Source organism: Lycorma delicatula, chromosome 11 (assembly GCF_047948215.1).
Source record: "Lycorma delicatula isolate Av1 chromosome 11, ASM4794821v1, whole genome shotgun sequence".
In the NCBI taxonomy this organism is placed as follows: domain Eukaryota; kingdom Metazoa; phylum Arthropoda; class Insecta; order Hemiptera; family Fulgoridae; genus Lycorma; species Lycorma delicatula.
In genome coordinates this window covers 80468739-80487153 of record NC_134465.1, presented here as the reverse complement: position 1 = coordinate 80487153, position 18415 = coordinate 80468739, and the positions used below count along the sequence as shown (strand labels likewise).

Below are 18415 nucleotides of genomic sequence, written 5' to 3'. Positions count from 1 at the left end.
GCAAATAAGCTATTTGAATCACTCAAAAATCTTTAAATGAAGTTTTCTTGAAAATGGGGGCAAGTTAGAAGCTGCCATTTTGGAATTAAAGTAAGGTAAGGACTCCCCTCCTACGCCCTTGCAAAAAAAAAAGACTGTAATCATTTGTAAGCTGGTCTTGTGAGCATAGATTTACTTACTGGACTCACAGAATGGTATTAAAAAACAAAATACTGTTCCACTGCAAACACAAATAGTTCATTTTTTCAGCTGTAGCTGATCAATTCAACTCTAGCAAATACTTATAAGATTCACTAACTTGCTTCATTAAGAATATACTATATATAACAAACTATGATTCAATTTTTTATTGTTTTCATTAATTAATTAACAGGTTATTGTTTGCACACTAGTTTGGTCTTTAATGATCCTGGAAAATTTAATGGAATATTATGATAGCACACCCACACATACATAGACCTCCATATTTGACTCTTACGTATTAAATTCAGCAACTAAACTACATCTGTAAGACCAAGCACACCTAATAAATCCTATCAGCCTTTTCCAATCCCTTCCATTAAGATGATTAATTATCTATTCCCCTGTTAAGACACTGTTGCCCAGTTTAGAATTTCTTATATACACTAATAGCGGGTAGCTTCTGATAAAATGTGCTATGTCTTCTCCCTCCAGCCTATTCCATAATGTTCATAACCACTACCTGCCCTCCGTACCTGGACTTTTACTTAATCTCCATAGTGCACCACCACAATCTAAATATTACTGACATTTCATTCCTGTTAAATTCACCAGTAAAATAATTTCAACCTTTGAGTACATGATGCAGATGATGGTAAATATTGTGAAATAACGACTTTTCTGCACACACCATCCATTTTTCTTTTAAATCCTTCTTCACGCATTCATTCACACTTGTCAGCTGTACATTCCAATCACATGCGCCATCCACACTTTCGCTAAACTCACAACCATACCATTCGGTCACTGACTTCCACACCCTATACCATCCGACATTGTCCTCTATAACTTTAATAGCAAGTTTACACGGCCAACAATCTTCTTTAAGTTTAATATCATTATAATACATTTATAATTCATACTAAAAGTAAAATGAAATAAATTAATCTTACCCATTTTCAAGTAATTACATAATTAGGAGTGGACTGTGGCAAACAGAATAGCTTTTTAATAAAAACCTTAACAAAACCTCTAATTCATTGAAAATATAATAACCCCAAATCTGTCCCCTGTATGTTACCACCACCCTCATTACTGCTTCAAGAACATCCCATTTACTTTTCACCAGTATTTCATTGTTAGCCAAAAAACTGCTTCACATATTATTCAAACAAAATTTGGCTACTGATACCCGTAGTGGTGAAAGTTTGGGTAACCATGTGGAGGTTGGAAAGAGGCCAGGAGGCCAAGGTATTTGAGATGCGGTTTCAAGCTGGGCCAGTACTGGAGCAAAACAGTGATCACACTGCACCAGATCTAAATTTCTTCAGTTGCCCATCTCCCACATGCAGAAGAGGCTGCAGAGCCCTGCAATGGAAGCATGGCAGCTGGAATGGGACACCACAACTAAGGGAAGATCCTAGTACAAGTTTATACAGGATCTGGGGGGGGGGGATGATATGCCTTGAGATCGTTTTTAAGGGAGGTCCAGTCAAATGAACACCTGATGTTTGACTGCCCTGCTCTTGGGGGGAGGCAGAGACCAGGCCACCCTGGAACTTAGAGGTCAAGGGGAAAATTGGCCACTCACAAGCATCAAGTCAGTGTGACGAGAGCCGCATTGTTGAATCATGTGGAAGTTCCCAGATGTGATTGCTTTGTTCAACCAGCATCCATAGTTTGCTTAAGGGAAAGAGTCTTACTGCATTGCCATGAGAAGCTAAACCTGAATATGGCTGATCAACAGCCAGTTATTATGGCTCCAAGCACTATAAAATGGTGGACAGGTAGCGACCTATTTATATAAAATGGTAGCATTCAGCGACCTAGGCATGGCAGTGAATTGCTGCCTAGATGAAATAAATTTTATTATGGATGTCATATATATTTTTAGTAGTTGACGGGATGCGCCTGCCCATTTTAGCAAATATATGACAAGTGAGCCGTTGGGACATGTAAGCCGATGGTGTATAGCACCATGTTTAGTCCGTTCACGTTGTTAGGTAATCTCTAAGAGCTATGTTAGGATACTGGTCGCTAAACGTTTCTAGGCTCAGTTGCCTTTTATGGCACAGAAAATCAGTCTTATGTTTTAACGTGACCAAATGGGGTGGAGGCGGGAGAAATGCCAAGCAAACCAATCTACTGATAACTGTTCCCTTATGTGGTTCCCTTATCATTGCTCCAAATGCCCTTCCTGATGCAATCCTTAATATCATTGATAAACAATGAGAACAAAGTAGCTAACAGTAAACATCCCTGGTTTAAGCCGCTAAATGTACTAAAACCTTTAGTTAAACCTTCAGAACAAACACAAATGCACGTGTATTTTTATATAATTCTCCAATAACCCTGCAAAACTTGTAAGATAAACCTGTTTTGTACAACTTATATAGAAGCGCCGATCTATTGATGCTATCAAAGGCGGCCCTAAAATCGACAAACAGACAGTACACCTTACGTTTCATTCCAAGTTTTTCCAAGTTTCAAATTAATTAACGTATGGAGATTAAATACACTGTCTGTAGTAGAACAGCCTTTTCTAAAACTGCTTGAGACCCATTTAAAATATTACTGTCTCCTAGCCTCTTTATTAGACTGTTAATTAAAATACCCGAAAATAGTTTTGCTATTGTGTTAATAAACGAAATACCTCTGTAATTCTTAACATCTGAAAGATCTCCTTTTTTACGAATCGGAAATATAATTCCTTCTGAAAAATGATGGGACACTTAACCGATCTCTAAAATATTATTAAAAAATTTAACCAATATTTTATTGAAATCCTTTGGTGCAGCTTTGTAAAATTCCAAGGGAACCCAATCTGCACTGGGGGCTTTATTTTCTTTTGTTTTCTGCAAGACAGCATTTAATTCTACCTCATTAACTGGAGAATCCAAAGTTTCATCTGTGCTAAACAGTAACACATATGCGACTGTAACAGCCCCCCTTCACACAGATAATAGACAACAAAAATGCTGCACCCATTCACTTGCTGTAATTTCCCCCATACATTTAAATCCCCTCTTTTTAAATGTTTTAACTAGTTCCCAAAAGTCCCATGAATGCCAAAATTCTAAGAAATTTTTCCCCTACCCCTTTAAAAAAATCTACAATTTAAACCCCACAAATTATATTTATAGGCTAGCATAATTCCACCTTTAGACCTTCCATAACCCAAACATCTAACTGTTAGAACCCATACAACTTTATACTCCTGAAACACATTTTCAAATCGTTCAGCTTTCTCATTATCTGCCCAAATCTCACTCAAATAAACAATATAATACTTCTTTATAAATGAAAAAAAATTATGCAACAATAACTTACCACTGAGTCCCACACAATGTATTCTAGAATCTTAAGTTTTTTACCTCTCCCCTTCCTGACAGGCAACCTCACACTATTGAACCTCCCTGGTTTGTTCATTGATTTTTTTAACAATTTGTCCATTGATTTTTTTAACAATTTCCCCAATGTCATAATTAAACATCTTCAATTTTGCCATGCCATCTTCCGATTAACACATCAACCACCCCATCGCCATCCAAGTAAATTTTTGATCCTCTACAATCAGCTGGTCCACATTAATAATCATATTGTTATTGCCCACCACTTTAATAAATTCTCTTCTAATTGCTACAAGCTTTCTCTTTTTTCCTACTTTCCCAACAAAAGTCCTTGTGTATTATCATGCTAGGTCTTTTTGAACTCTTTGTGTTTTTTTAATATGCACCCAATATCACTATCAAATGGCAAATGTGCAATAATGGGAGCATTAACCTTTTTTTTACCAAGTGTATGGGCTTCATTAATCACTACTTGCTGATCTATTTGTAACATATTGCTACGGAAGTCCCTCACAACCACACGGCAATCCGAACTAGAATTAAATCTGAGCCCTTTGAATATTAAATTATTACAGCATGCCTGGTCTTCGTAATTATCAAGCCAGCTCAAAATTTTGGCATTTTTCTCCTTCGGTATCCACACTTCTTTCAATGATCTATTTTCCTTTGTGAATCACAGCCATTATACCCAAAATATCTTCTTTGTTGCCAGCTTGGCCAAGTTTTCATCAAAGAATTTCTTCATCATTGCTTCTATGCTTTGAAGCAGATCTCGAATTTCAAATCCAGGGATTCATTTTGTTGCTTGGTCCTCCCCGTCAGGCAAATTAACTGGATAGTCCCGTTTTCCTTTTTGAGTCTGCGGTGTTACAAATTTATCCATAATTTAAACAAAAGTTGTAAAGAAACACTGATCACTCGGAACACAATTTAAAATATTATAAATTATATTTTATTTAACAATTTAATGTTTTATAAAATAAAAGAAAACCATTTGACACTGAGAATATGTCAGATTTAATAAAATACGCAGAAGATATAATTATTAACCAAACGCAAAACACAGTTAACAACACATGTATCAACAAGCAACTCTGATAAACGAGTGCACAGCAATATGTTCTTACTCCACCAAAGCTAGAACTCAAATCCAATACCATAACATCTTTTAATATCCTTTTAAGGAATACTAACAAATAATAAAAAAATAAAAAAACAAGAATCTTATGCCATAAAGAATAATGACAAAGTGTTTATGAACAAAAAAAATACAAAGATTATGACTAGAAAATTGGAACTGGAATGTTTGATAAGAGACATCAGAGTGGCAAAAATATACCACATAATTAAGTGTCAAACAAGAATCGCTATGGTCTCTCTTAGCCACCATACTTCCATCATGGTTCTATTGCTACCATTCTATTCAATATTGTTAAGCTGAGTCTCATTGCACCACTAACAAATGTTTATAGCAAATATTTGTTATTTAATTATTTGTTATAGCAAAGTAAAAGTTATATAGTATTCAAAATATAAACGTTCTTTGTGTTGATTAAAATGTATATATAAATTTTATGATCACAATAACGAATCTCCACACTATGTAGTGGCAAAACATTGTAATAGAATCACTTACAATCTTGTAATATAGCTGTAATAATTTTTAATTTATATAATTATCATTAGTTAATACATGCAACAAAAAATAAAAATTACATGTAACTGAAGAATTTTTCATAGATTTCATAGTTATATTCATTCGTCAACAACATGAAAAATGTTAAGGCACTGAATGAGTAATAAAAATATGGTTCAGATATGATGAAAATTATAGTATTCTAAAATGTTCTTTAAACAATCAAAATAGATAAAAGTAAGAACATAAAACAATACAATTTATAACATACATACCTGCCAAACAGACATCTGTAGAACAGTTCTGCGATTCTCCCTGTTATTATTGCATAATAATGTCATATCAGACAAGAACAGTTTTTTAACTTCCAACAACTGCTCAGTCTGCTTCGATTGACGAATGAGGGTTGCAACAACTTTTAGTATCACTGAAATTAAAATAAAAAATGTTTAGTTAATTACCAAAACTAGATTTTAAAAAAAACTGTAGAAATATAAGGCGTAATAGACTATCTAAATGATTATTTATAGTGAGGTTTTTACAGCACTTAAGGAAATACAAAAACAATAAGAATACAAAAATTAATAAACAGAAAATTAGTTTAAAAATTGTAAAACATCTTACTAATAATAACCATAGCATAACAAATATAGAAGAAAGTAATTTAGAAATCTTTATAAAATGGCAAATAAAATTTAAAATGATATGCATTTTAAAATAGTAAGTTGACACAAATGGCAATATTAAATTAATAGAAATAAGTTTGAATTTAACATCACTCTACTTTTGACATATTAATAAAATATGAATAAGAAAAATTTTTATACGCACAAAAATAATTTCTGGATATTTTGCTAACTGATGAAGATGATGAACCTTACAGCTCAAAAGAACATCAATAATAAGATAAAAATTTGATCAGTTAAATTATTTAATTTGAAAAAATTCTAACAAATATAGTAATACTATTCCATACAATACTTACTTGGGTTCTCTAGACGATAAGCTGATTCAGGTTCTGAATGTCTTGTATATAATATTTGTTGACTAATATGTTCTGTCATGATCTGAAAAAAATATTAAGTGTATTATACATGAAAAACAAAATAAAAACATTAATGATTTGAATAAGAAAATCATTTAATTAAATTAGCCTAATCATTGTAATTCTCAAAACTTTCTTATGTAAACAGGTGTAGTCCAAGTTTTTAAGTATGGTTAGTTGATGCACAGTAGTTTACTTTGCTTGCTTCTGAGTATGTTTAGGTGTTGGTGGACATGTGTGGTGGGAATATATAAGATGAGGAGGGAAATGAGGCAGGTTTCTACTGCCTGCAGAAAAGAAAAATGCACATACACATTCAAAATATTCCACATATTAAGACTAAAACAATGATAAATCCATTTTGAAAACCAAACTATGAATCATCTAAATCTTCAAATTCCAATAAATCCATTTTTGTATGTCAATAAGGATATGGCCCATCAAATGATATTCTGAAGATAGACTGATCCTTCACTACAAACAGAATTAAACAGTTCAATAGACTGCTAAAAGAACAGTAGTAAGCAGTAATAAAGAGACAGCCTCCTGAGAAAAATTTTAAACTACCTTACCTACCCAGATCAGAAAAAGTACCTTGGTAATTATGCTCTTCCTCTTTCTACCCAATTCCTTATTCTCTATTCCTTCTTCCTTGGATGAGTGCAATAAGAATTTGGTGTTGTTAATGTTGCGTTAATATTGGTTGTTTTATCATATCAATATCTACTAATGGCTAGAAAGGCAAACATTTTCTTTATTAAGGCTCAATGGGTGATGATCCTCTGCACATGTGTAATCATCCAAGGATTATCTTTCCTGTCTGGGGTTTGCAAAGTAAAGGTGCACTACTAGCTTGGTGCCCTAGTGGTAAATTCAAGCTTCCTACTCTACCTTAAACTTTATTTAATCTAATCTAATCTATTTGAAAACAAAACAATAAAACCAGCAAAAATTATAAAAAGAATTACTATTATTAAACACAGTTTTAAAAAAGAGTTTTTTTTGTCTTCAGTCATTTGACTGGTTTAATGCAGCTCTCCAAGATTCCCTATCTAATGCAAGTCGTTTTAATTTTGGTATACCCCCTACATCCCTAACAATTTGTTTTACATACTCCAAATGTTGCCTGCCTGCACAATCTTTTCCTTCTACCTGTCCCTCCAATATTAAAGCGACTATTCCTGGCCTTAATAAGGCATCATTGTAAGGCAGAATGCCTATAAGTCTATCTATTCTTTTAACTATATTTTTCCAAATGCTTCTTTCTTCATCTATTTGCTGCAACACCTCTTCATTTGTCACTTTATCCACCCATCTGATTTTTAACCTTCTCCTATAGCACCACATTTCAAAAGCTTCTAATCTTTTCTTCTCAGGTACTCCAATTGTCCAAGTTTCACTTCCATATAAAGCTACGCTCCAAACATATACTTTCAACATTTTTTCCTGATGTTTAAATTAATTTTTGATGTAAACAATTATATTTCTGACTGAAAGCTCGTTTCGGCTGTGCTATTCGGCATTTTATATTGCTCCTGCTTCATCCATCTATAGTAATTCTAATTCCCAAATAACAAAATTCTTCTACCTCCATAATATTTTCCCTTCCTATTTTTACATTCAGTGGTCCATCTTCATTATTTCTACAACATTTCATTACTTTCGTTTTGTTCTTGTTTATTTTCATGTGGTAGTTCTTGCGTAGAACTTCATCCATGCCATTCATTGTTCCTTCTAAATCCTTTTTACTCTCAGCTAGAATTACTATATCATCAGCAAATTGTAACATCTTTATCTTATCACCTTGTACTGTTACTCCGGATTTAAATTGTTCTTTAACATCATTAACTGCTAGTTCTATGTAAAGATTAAAAAGTAACAGAGATAGGGAACATCTTTGTCAGACTCCCTTTCTTATTATGGCTTCTTTCTTATGTTCTTCAATTATTACTGTTGCTGTTTGGTTCCTGTAAATGTTAGCAATTGTACTTCTATCTCTGTATTTGAACCCTATTTTTTTTAAATGCTGAACATTTTATTCCAGTCTACGTTATTGAATGCCTTTTCTAAGTTTATAAATTCTAAGTATGTTGGTTTGTTTTTCTTTAATCTTCCTTCTACTATTAATCTGAGCACTAAAATTGCTTCTTTGTCCCTATACTTTTCCTGAAACCAAATTGGTCTTCTCCTAACACTTCTTCCACTCTCCTCTCAATTCTTCTGTACAGAATTCTAGTTAAGATTTTTGATACATGACTAGTTAAGCTAATTGTTCTGTATTCTTCACATTTATCTGCTCCTGCTTTCTTTGGTATCATGACTATAACACTCTTTTTGAAGTCTGATGGAACTTCCCCTTTTTCTTAAATATTACACACCAGTTTGTATAATCTATCAATCGCTTCCTCACCTGCACTGCGCAGTAATTCTGCAGGTATTCTGTCTATTCCAGGAGTTTTTCTGCCATTCAGATCTTTTAATGCTCTCTTAAATTCAGATCTCAGTATTGTTTCTTCCATTTCATCCTCTTCGACTTCCTCTTCTTCCTCTATAACACCATTTTCTAATTCATTTCCTCCACTTAACTCTTCAATATATTCCACCCACCTATCAAATTTGCCTTTCCTATTATATATTGGTGTACCATTTTTTGTTTAACACATTATTAGATTTTAATTTACGTATCCCAAAATTTTCCTTAACTTTCCTGTTTGCTCCGTCTATTTTACCAATGTTAATTTCTCTTTCCCCTTCTGAACACTTTTCTTTAATCCACTCTTCTTTCGCTAGTATGCACTTCCTGTTTATAGTATTTCTTAATTGTCAATAGTTCCTTTTACTTTCTTCATCTCTACCATTCTTATATTTTCTACGTTCATCCATCAGCTACAATATATCGTCTGAAATCTGAGGTTTTCTACCAGTTCTATTTGTTCCGCCTAAGTTCTCTTCTGCTGATTTAAGTTTTTCCTTTTTAACATTCTCTCATTCTTCTAAATTTTCTACCTTATCTTTTTTATTCAGACCTCTTGTGATGTCCTCCTCAAAAATCTTCTTTATCTCCTCTTCCTCAAGCTTCTCTAAATTCCACCGATTCATCTGACACCTTTTCTTCAGGTTTTTAAACCCCAATCTACATTTCATTAACATTAAATTATGGTCGCTATCAATGTCTGCTCCAGGGTAAGTTTTGCAGTCGATGAGTTGATTTCTAAATCTTTGCTTAACCATGATATAATCTATCTGATACCTTGCAGTATCACCTGGCTTTTTCCATGTGTATATTCTTCTATTATGATTATTAAACTGGATGCTGAAAATTACTAAATTATACTTCAATAAGTCGATCCCCTCTTTCATTCCTTTCGCCCACAATATTTCCTTCCTTGTCTTTTCCAATGCTTGCATTCCAATCTCCAACTATTATTAAATTTTCATATCTTTTATGTGTTTAATTGCTTCGTCAATTTCTTTATATACACACTCTACCTCATCATCATCATCATGGGCACTTGTAGGCTTATAGATGTTAACAATCGTTGTCAGTTTAGGTTTCAATTTTATCCTTATTACAATGATTCTATCGCTATGCATTTTGAAATACTCTACTCTCTTCCTATCTTCTTGTCCACTACAAAACCTACTCCTGCCTGGCCATTATTTGAAGCTGAGTTAATTATTCTTAAATCACATGACCAAAAGTCATTTTCCTCTTCCCACCGAACCTCACTAATTCCTACTACATCTACATTTATCCTATCCATTTCCCTCTTTAAAGTTTCTAACCTACCAACCTTTTTTAGACTTCAAACATTCCACGCTCTGACTCGTAGAATGTTATTTTTTAATTTTCTGGTGACCCCTTCCTTAGTAGTCCCCACCCAGAGATCCAAAAAGGGGACTAGTTTACCTCCAGAATATTTTACCAAGGAAGGCACCTCCATCATTTTTATATGAAAATGCAGAGAGCAATGTTTTCTTGGAAAAAAAGCAGCTGTAGTTTTCCATTGCATTCAGCTGTGCTGTACTAAGAGGATTGAGTGATCTGATATAGCCATTTAAGTTATCCTGACCCACTCCCCTAACAACTACTGAAAGAGTTGCTGCCTTCTTTCAGGAATCATTCCTTAGTCTAGCTCTCAACTGATACCTCTCCGATATGGTTGCACCTTCGGTCCAGCTATTCTGTATCACTAAGCACTCAAGCCCCCTCACCAATGGCAAGGTCTCATGATTCATAGAGGGAGCACTATTGATTATATGAAAAAAAGTTTATAAATATACATACCTCGTACAGTACATTGTAAGTTGGTAAAGTAAGAGTTTCTTCATTTAATAAAAGGCGTTCAGCTAATAGTGTGTAAAGATTGTGTGGGCTCATTACATCATATTTCCTCCTACAGTAAAAAAAATACAATACAATATTAATGAAAAATTAGGATATTTCATCCTGCAATTTTGCATTCAATACATACATACATATCTATATATAACCTTATCTATCTTCCTTCTACTATATATATATATATATATATCTCAAATTACCAGCAAAAACCACCATAAACATATTAGATTAAATAAATAATTTTTCAAATGTGTCTATTTACCACCTCATTAATAAACATATAACAAAGCACATAAATAAACAATAACAGATATAGTAAACAATTTGTGTGTGTGTGTGCTGTATATGTGTGTGTATATGTGTGCATGCGCATGTGTGTTCAGTGTCTCACACTTATATCTCCAGAAATACTAAACCACGTATGACCAAGCTTAGTCAATGTATATGAGCATTGATCCCATTAAATTTTCAACTTAAAAAGTCAAGGGAATGAGACTGTAGAGCAAGACAACCCTCAGTATCTCAAGATTTCATCTAATTAAGATCTTATTTTTCTTAGGCAAATTTGTTAACAATTAAAAAATAATATTTGAAAAAAATTTTTTTTTTCAAAATCGCACCCCCACCCTACAAAATCCTCTAAACTAGTGACAAAGTGGATATACTGTGTCAGTAGTACCCTCTATCAACACAAGGAGCGCTCAAGTAGCATGAATGAAATACAATATGTGCATGCGATTTAGTTAGAATCATTGAATTAAGTAAACATAAAATATTATATTTAAATAAAATTATAAATATTCTAAATTTATTATTATTTTAAATTAATTATAATAATTCAAATATATAAATATATAATAAATATAATTTTAAAAATAATAATTTAAATAAATTATTTTATATTTCTATTATTATTTTTAATTAAATTTTATGTGTAAGCTAACATTTGATCTTTTTCACAATTGTGGGTTAAACCTGCTTCCTGGATCTTGTCATTCAAACCAATAAAAACACTATTTTCATATTATTATTAATAATAATGATTATAATCATTAAAAAGTTATATTTAATAATAATAATAGTCATAATTTTTATTTTTATTTATTTAATAGAATGATTAACTTCATGGCATTAAATACTGTTTGATTTTTGTATTTTAAAAGCCAAATAATAATATTTCAAGTTTTATTTAAAAATAAATAAATTTTACTTAAAAACTTAATTCTAATCCATTATTTCCACTTAGAAATTGTTTTACGCATAAGCTAGAGCACTGGGAAAGTTTTGCAAACTCTTTTGATGATTTGGTTATATAAAATAACACAATGATATGGAATATAAATAAACTTTATCACCGTGCTAAGAAATCTGAAATAACAAATCACAAAATAATATTCCTATAGTTGAATGTATCTAAATTAAATAATTAAAAAAAAGAAAAAGATACTCACTTATGTGTACTTCTGCTAAGAAAGAAACCTAGTAATTTGAGTGCTTGTAATCTAATTAATTGTCCTTCTGATGCAAGCAATTTAAAAACACATCTCACACCATTTTTCATATCAAATGCGGGCACCATTGCAGAAGGATGGTCGCTCATAAGTCCAATAAGTGTTTGTAATACGTCATGTAAATTTTCATCTTCACGCATAGTCGATAAATAATTTAATATACTCTGTAATTCATCTTCTTTAACACCAGATCCAACTTTCATTAACTGTTTAAGAAATTGTAATATATGTGCTCTAACAGCCAGTATATCTTTTTGAGCTGGACGTGGCCCATCTGAAAAAATAAATTAATTAGAACATAAGAAATAATAATAATAATAACATACAAGAATTTTAATGCATATTTTATTTTCAATATATTTTCAAATAAACAAAAATTTATTGATTATTAGTAATTTCCAATTGCTTTTTTTTAAGTATGAAAAATGAAAAATATATTTCAGAATTTGCTCCCAGTACCAACTGAGTGAATGAGAAGCAAGCAAGATTACATCAGATACTTAGCCAAGCGGCATATATGTAAATTCTCATTTTATATTAATATGTATATATTTTCTGAACATCTCACATATAAAATATATTTACTTTGAGAGTTTACAGATGAATAGAATTTATAGTAGAAAACGTATCAGATGAACACCCGATCTAATTCAAAAGAGAATAGGTACAAAAGAGGCCATTCTGGCCTTCACATTAATTATAGAAGGTGAGCTTAAAAAGAATAAAACCACTCATGTGGCTTATGTGGAAGTCGGACAGTATTTGATGATGTATAATGGAACAAGATATTTAAAATTTTAATAAAATTCAACTTAAATATAGGGAGAGAGTTATTTATAATCTGTATAAGAATCAAGTTGCAATTGTTTAAATATAATATAAATGAGTATGTTGCTTTATAACTTGTATGTAAAAGAACCAGTACAGAAATTTGAGACCAAAGTTAATGATTTAAGGAGAAAATATAAGGATGTTATGATTCACTGATTTCACTGTTTCATATTTGGCTAAACCAAATATGAATTAGCACCCACCGGATTAGTCTAGTGGTGAAAGCGTCTTCCCAAATCAGCTGATTTGGAAGTCGAGAGTTTCAGCGTTCAACTTCTAGTAAAGTCAGTTATTTTTACACGGATCTGAATACTAGATCGTGGATACTGGTGTTCTTTGGTGGTTGGGTTTCAATTAACTACACATCTCAGGAATGGTCGAGCTGAGACTGTACTAGACTACACTTCATTTACACTCATACATATCATCCTCATTCATCCTCTGAAGTATTATCTGAAAGGTAATTACCAGAGGTTAAGCAGGAAAAAGAAGGAAATATGAATTAGAAGAAATATTGAGTGGCATGGATTATTGGTAGGTTTGAAATATGAGTAAAATAAAAGTTAGGAACAGAATCGAGGATTGTGAAGAATTCAATATTGCAGTAGAGTTTTTTAGTTTGGTAGTAAAATTACAAAGGATGGGTGATGTAATGCAGACATTAAAAATAGTCTGTTACAAGCAAGGAGAGCTTTAATGTTAAAATGAGATCAAATAGTAGCTAGTATCAAATATACTAAGGTATAAGAATTGTAGAGTTGTAGATATAAGAATTAGAAAGAAATTTTTAGAAATATTTTTATAGTGTACTGATTTATTGTAGTAAAGCATAGACAACATGAGAAACAGAAAGGAAAAGAATAGAGGTCCTTGAAAGGTGGTGTTACTGAAAGATGCTGAAAATTAGTTGTGTTGATGAGATTCAAAATGAAGTTTTAAGAAAAAGGAAAAATGATCAATTAAAGCAGAATTTTGTAAAGTTATGAACTAAGTTAGTGAATAATGTATTAAAGTCACCCAGGATTAGTAAATTTAGTGAGCATGTGGAAAGGAACATATAGAAAGTAAAAACTGTAGAGGGACAAAGACTGGAATATGTAAAATAGATATTTGAGGACATACAGTAAACTTTACACATTGAAGTAAAAAATTAACAGAGAACAGAAATGAATGGGGAATAACTCATCAACTCCCTAAAAAATATTTTCATTTTATTTTAACTACAAAATGTAACATTTCACTGGAGCAATACAACTGGAAAAAACAAACACAATAAATAAAAAATTGATTTCAACAAACGATCTAAAAAATAACATTGCAAAAAAGAATTCAGAGAAATGACAAAATAACTACTGCTAAGTATTCATTAAGGCTATTTGGAAACAAGTTTTCCAATAGAATTTTCACACAAAAATATTTGCAATATCAGAATGACATCTGAAAACATAACATTACGCTAGTGACAGTACAAAGTCTGACTGTTGATGGCAAAAAAAAGAAAAATAATTAAATCATCTAAAAAAACTTTACATTCAGTTCAAGTTGAAAAATTTCTCCTTTTTTTAGTCTATAAAGAATGTTGCATTAAAATAAATACCAATATATTTATATTAAAAAAAGAACTGCAAAATTCCTGAGAAAACTAAATTGTTAAAAAAATAAAGTATTACTACCTTTAAATTCTAAAAAAAACTTTGTGAACAACTTAAACTTATTCAATTTCTGATTGTTTAATTAACATCTTATGGCATACCAGTTTTCAACCGAAAAAATGTGAAAAACAGATAATTCTCCAATGAGGTAAGATATCCTTCGATGTGATTCTTATCTCATTGGTGGCTAAACGATTTTCCAAAATCTTCTAGATTTAAATGTTTACTATTATATACAAACTAATATCTACTTAAAATTAAATAAATTTTTTACCTTTAAATAGATAACCTACCCAATCCTTTAGGTGTGATACCACTTTTGGCACGAGGATTAACAACCCAATAATAGTATTTGAGCGTATGTACAGTCTGTAGGACGGTCGAGACACGACGAACATTTGAATATATCTGTGTGTCTGCCAGGAACTCTGTAGCCAGGTACGAATATAATTTAGTCTGGACGGGAGCAGGCGTATAGATCCACAATGCGGGATTAAAAAGTACATGATCCAATAACTAAAAAAAAATTATTTGTTTTTATTTTCAGATTAGATTTTCAGAAATAATTTTAATAATTGTTATACTCCAAATATTATTTTCATATAAAACAAATAAAATGTACTAAAAAAAATTTCATTTCTTATCACAATAATGTTATCTGCTACTAATTAGCTTTAATACATACTTGAAATATTATATGAAGCATGGATGTCACAATATTTACTATTCATCCATTAATTTAGACCATACAGCTGTCTTTCTCATTTTTAGCAATCGTGCTGCATATGTTTCAGGTTCTGAAGGATTTCTACCCATGCTGGAATTCCAGACTATAAATAAAATGATTTAACTGCCAAAGATACATGCATCTGGCTGATCTTCATAATACCTGCATAGTCATTTATAATTATTGTGTTACTTGACACACATTATTATTCTATTTGCTCAGATTTTGGATCCGATCAAATGAAAAGATGTGTCTCAATACAATTACATAAAACATGTTTTTAAAAGATTTTATTAATATACATAATTAATAAATTCTCAGTGCGGATGTATTTCTAGAATAATATTAAGACAAATATGAGGAGTAGATGCAGTCCCAAAGCAATAAAATAAATACTTTATTTTGATCGGTACATAAATATCATCAGAAATGCTAATTCACAGATAATAAAATTAAACTATCCCTGTCTTTAGCTCGGTGGATCAAGAGAAAATATGACAAAAACTTTATCAGAGCAGGCTCACAAAATACACAATTAATTATAAAATAAAAAAACAATGTCATTAAAGTTTATATTAGTTATTGAAAATATAAACACATGGAAGAAATAAACAAAGAAAATTTTTTAATTACATTTTACAGAAATTAGTGGGAAGAGTTTTTTTTAAAGTGTTAGATAATTTAATAAAAACAGCAACAAAAACAAAACAAGGCTCTTTCTCAAAAGCCGAAGTGTTATTTATTTTAAGTTACATGAAAGCAGTTCTGTTGCCTTCGTTTGTTGTTCAGAGCATTTGGAAAGTTGCTGTGCACTGGAATTATGGAAGTGTAATGATGAAATTTTCTTAATTATTACTTTGTACTTTTATTTCATTACTTCATAGAAACGGATATTACAATAACTGGAAGTTTATAAAAGGTGTTGAAAATGACCTCTCCAATCAATTCAATCAATTCACATGTTTCAATATGTTTTCAAATACCTTAACCAGCTGATATACTGGAATATCTCATATGTACGCCATTATTGCAGTTTTTAGTTTGTCAATTGTGCTGGTCTGTTGCAATACACTGCTTCTTTCACTGCCTCCCATAAAAAAAAGTAATCTGGGGGAATCAGGTCGGGTGATCATGTAGGCCACAAACCCCTCAAAATAATTCGTTCACCAAAAACATTTTATTAAAAAAAGTCATGTTAGCTGTGTGCGCTATGGCACCATCTTGTTGGAACCAACCATGATTAATTTCCGCTTCTGATTACTAACTAATGAAGTTTGTTAAAAACAGCACAATGATGATCACTATTAACTGTGTTTTCAAAAAATGTTTGGTTTGAATTTTTCAAGAAAATAGGTAAGCTCTACTTTTGAATAGTTTAAAGTTTATTTAGATTCAACTTCAATGAACATAACATCAATCACTGTTATACAGGTTGTTATTTACTGCTGTAAAAACAGTAGTGCCAATAGAACAATTGTATATTTATATAGTTATTATTAATGAATAGAGAGGGAAAAATTATCAGGAATAAGTTAAATTTTATTTCCCAAACATAACATTTAATTTTGAAAACTACAACATCCTTTTTTTAAAAATGGCATTTTTAAACCCACACACAGATGAGAATTTTAAGATGGATACAACAAGCTTTATGTTTTTGCTAAATATTTTCTGGATGAATCTGCCTATCAAATGAGTTAAATTTACTATGGACCGTAATACCAAGTTATTATAATACAATAATGTTCATAAAAAATAAAAAATTCAATAACACTTATGTTATATCTATTAACATACTGTACAAATATTTATAAAATTGAATAAATAAGTAAATATGTAGATTTACCTGTTTGAGAAGCAATTCACTATTAGCAGATAGGCACGTTAAAAGGTGTTTAGTTAAGCCAAGGAATGAAGCAAGTACGTCAAGTGTAAGGTGATCTCTAGAAGATCTTTGAAGCATATAACTGATAACAAGGAATCCTCTATTTTGTATCATATGCTGCTGTACTGTAGGCGAACTTTCTACCAATTCACAAATGAAACCTAATAGTTTTGAACTAAAATAAAAAAAAATTATATTATAATGAAAGAAGTTACAATACAATAGTAAATAAAATTTACGTTACTATAAATGCATTAATAACTAGAATCATATAAATCGATGGGGATAACATCAGAAACATTCTTGTATAGATTCATCATTTACTAGAACAGTGTACTAAAAATCAATTTTTATGCGTGAAGATAAAACTCACTCAACTTTCCCACATTTTTCCATTTTCTCATAATAATATACAAAATATTTTGTTCAAATTTTAGGTTAGAAATTGTAAATATGTAATAATTTTCCAAGAATTATTTATGTATAATAGGTCATTTATATTGATATCAATTATTAAACATACTAATACAAAGATTCTTTCTCTATTCTTTCAATATAATACAAAGGTGGTTTAATAATTAAAAAGAAAAGTGAGTGTAAAAAATTTATTATTTAATCAATGGCAATGAAACTAACAGTACTTTTCAACATAACCGGCTTCATTTAGGAACTTGTTCTATCTTTCAGAGTGCCTTCTTACTCCACTAGTAAAGAACTGTTTATTTTATTGTCTGAACATTCTTAACCCACTCATGCTGCCAAACTCAGTGTCACATAAAAACTATTCTAGAAGACCACACAAATAAGATCCGAGGTGCAAGATCGGAATTATAAGATGGATGTGACAATACCTCCCAACCCAACTTTTGAATAGCTTCTTCCTATGTCTTCTTTTGAACTTATGGAGGTGAATGTTTTTTTATGATGAAGAATTACACCTTTGGAGAGAAAACCAGGATGTTTTCTCCTTATTGCAGAATTCCCTTTATTTTCTAGCCATCCACTATAGTACTTGCTATTGATTGTACACTGTTTTTCAAAAAATTCACAATGAGTTAGACCTTTATACTTCACAGTTAGCATCACTTTACCATCTGACACATAGGTTTTGAATTTTTTCCTGGTGAGCAAACTCTGATTTTTCCATTATATACCCTGACATTTGGATTCCAGCAAAAAATGATGAATCCAAATCTCATCATAAGTTATTATGTCATCTAAAAGTGTTACCTCCCTCTAAAAACTATTGTTCA

At 31.2% G+C, this 18415-nt stretch overlaps 1 protein-coding gene across 1 annotated transcript in view; it reads right to left on the bottom strand.

Moving 5' to 3' along the window:
• The window catches only part of rg (A kinase anchor protein rugose), a 1091579-nt gene that overhangs the window by 499497 nt on the left and 573667 nt on the right, over window positions 1–18415 (bottom strand). Inside the window, exons 14-19 of the mRNA XM_075379107.1 lie at window positions 17124–17337; window positions 14844–15066; window positions 12008–12341; window positions 10500–10608; window positions 6152–6233; window positions 5442–5593 (exon numbers count right to left, since the gene is read on the bottom strand). Of these exons, the coding sequence (XP_075235222.1) occupies window positions 5442–5593; window positions 6152–6233; window positions 10500–10608; window positions 12008–12341; window positions 14844–15066; window positions 17124–17337 (1114 nt within the window). The remainder of the gene's footprint in view (window positions 1–5441; window positions 5594–6151; window positions 6234–10499; window positions 10609–12007; window positions 12342–14843; window positions 15067–17123; window positions 17338–18415) is intronic.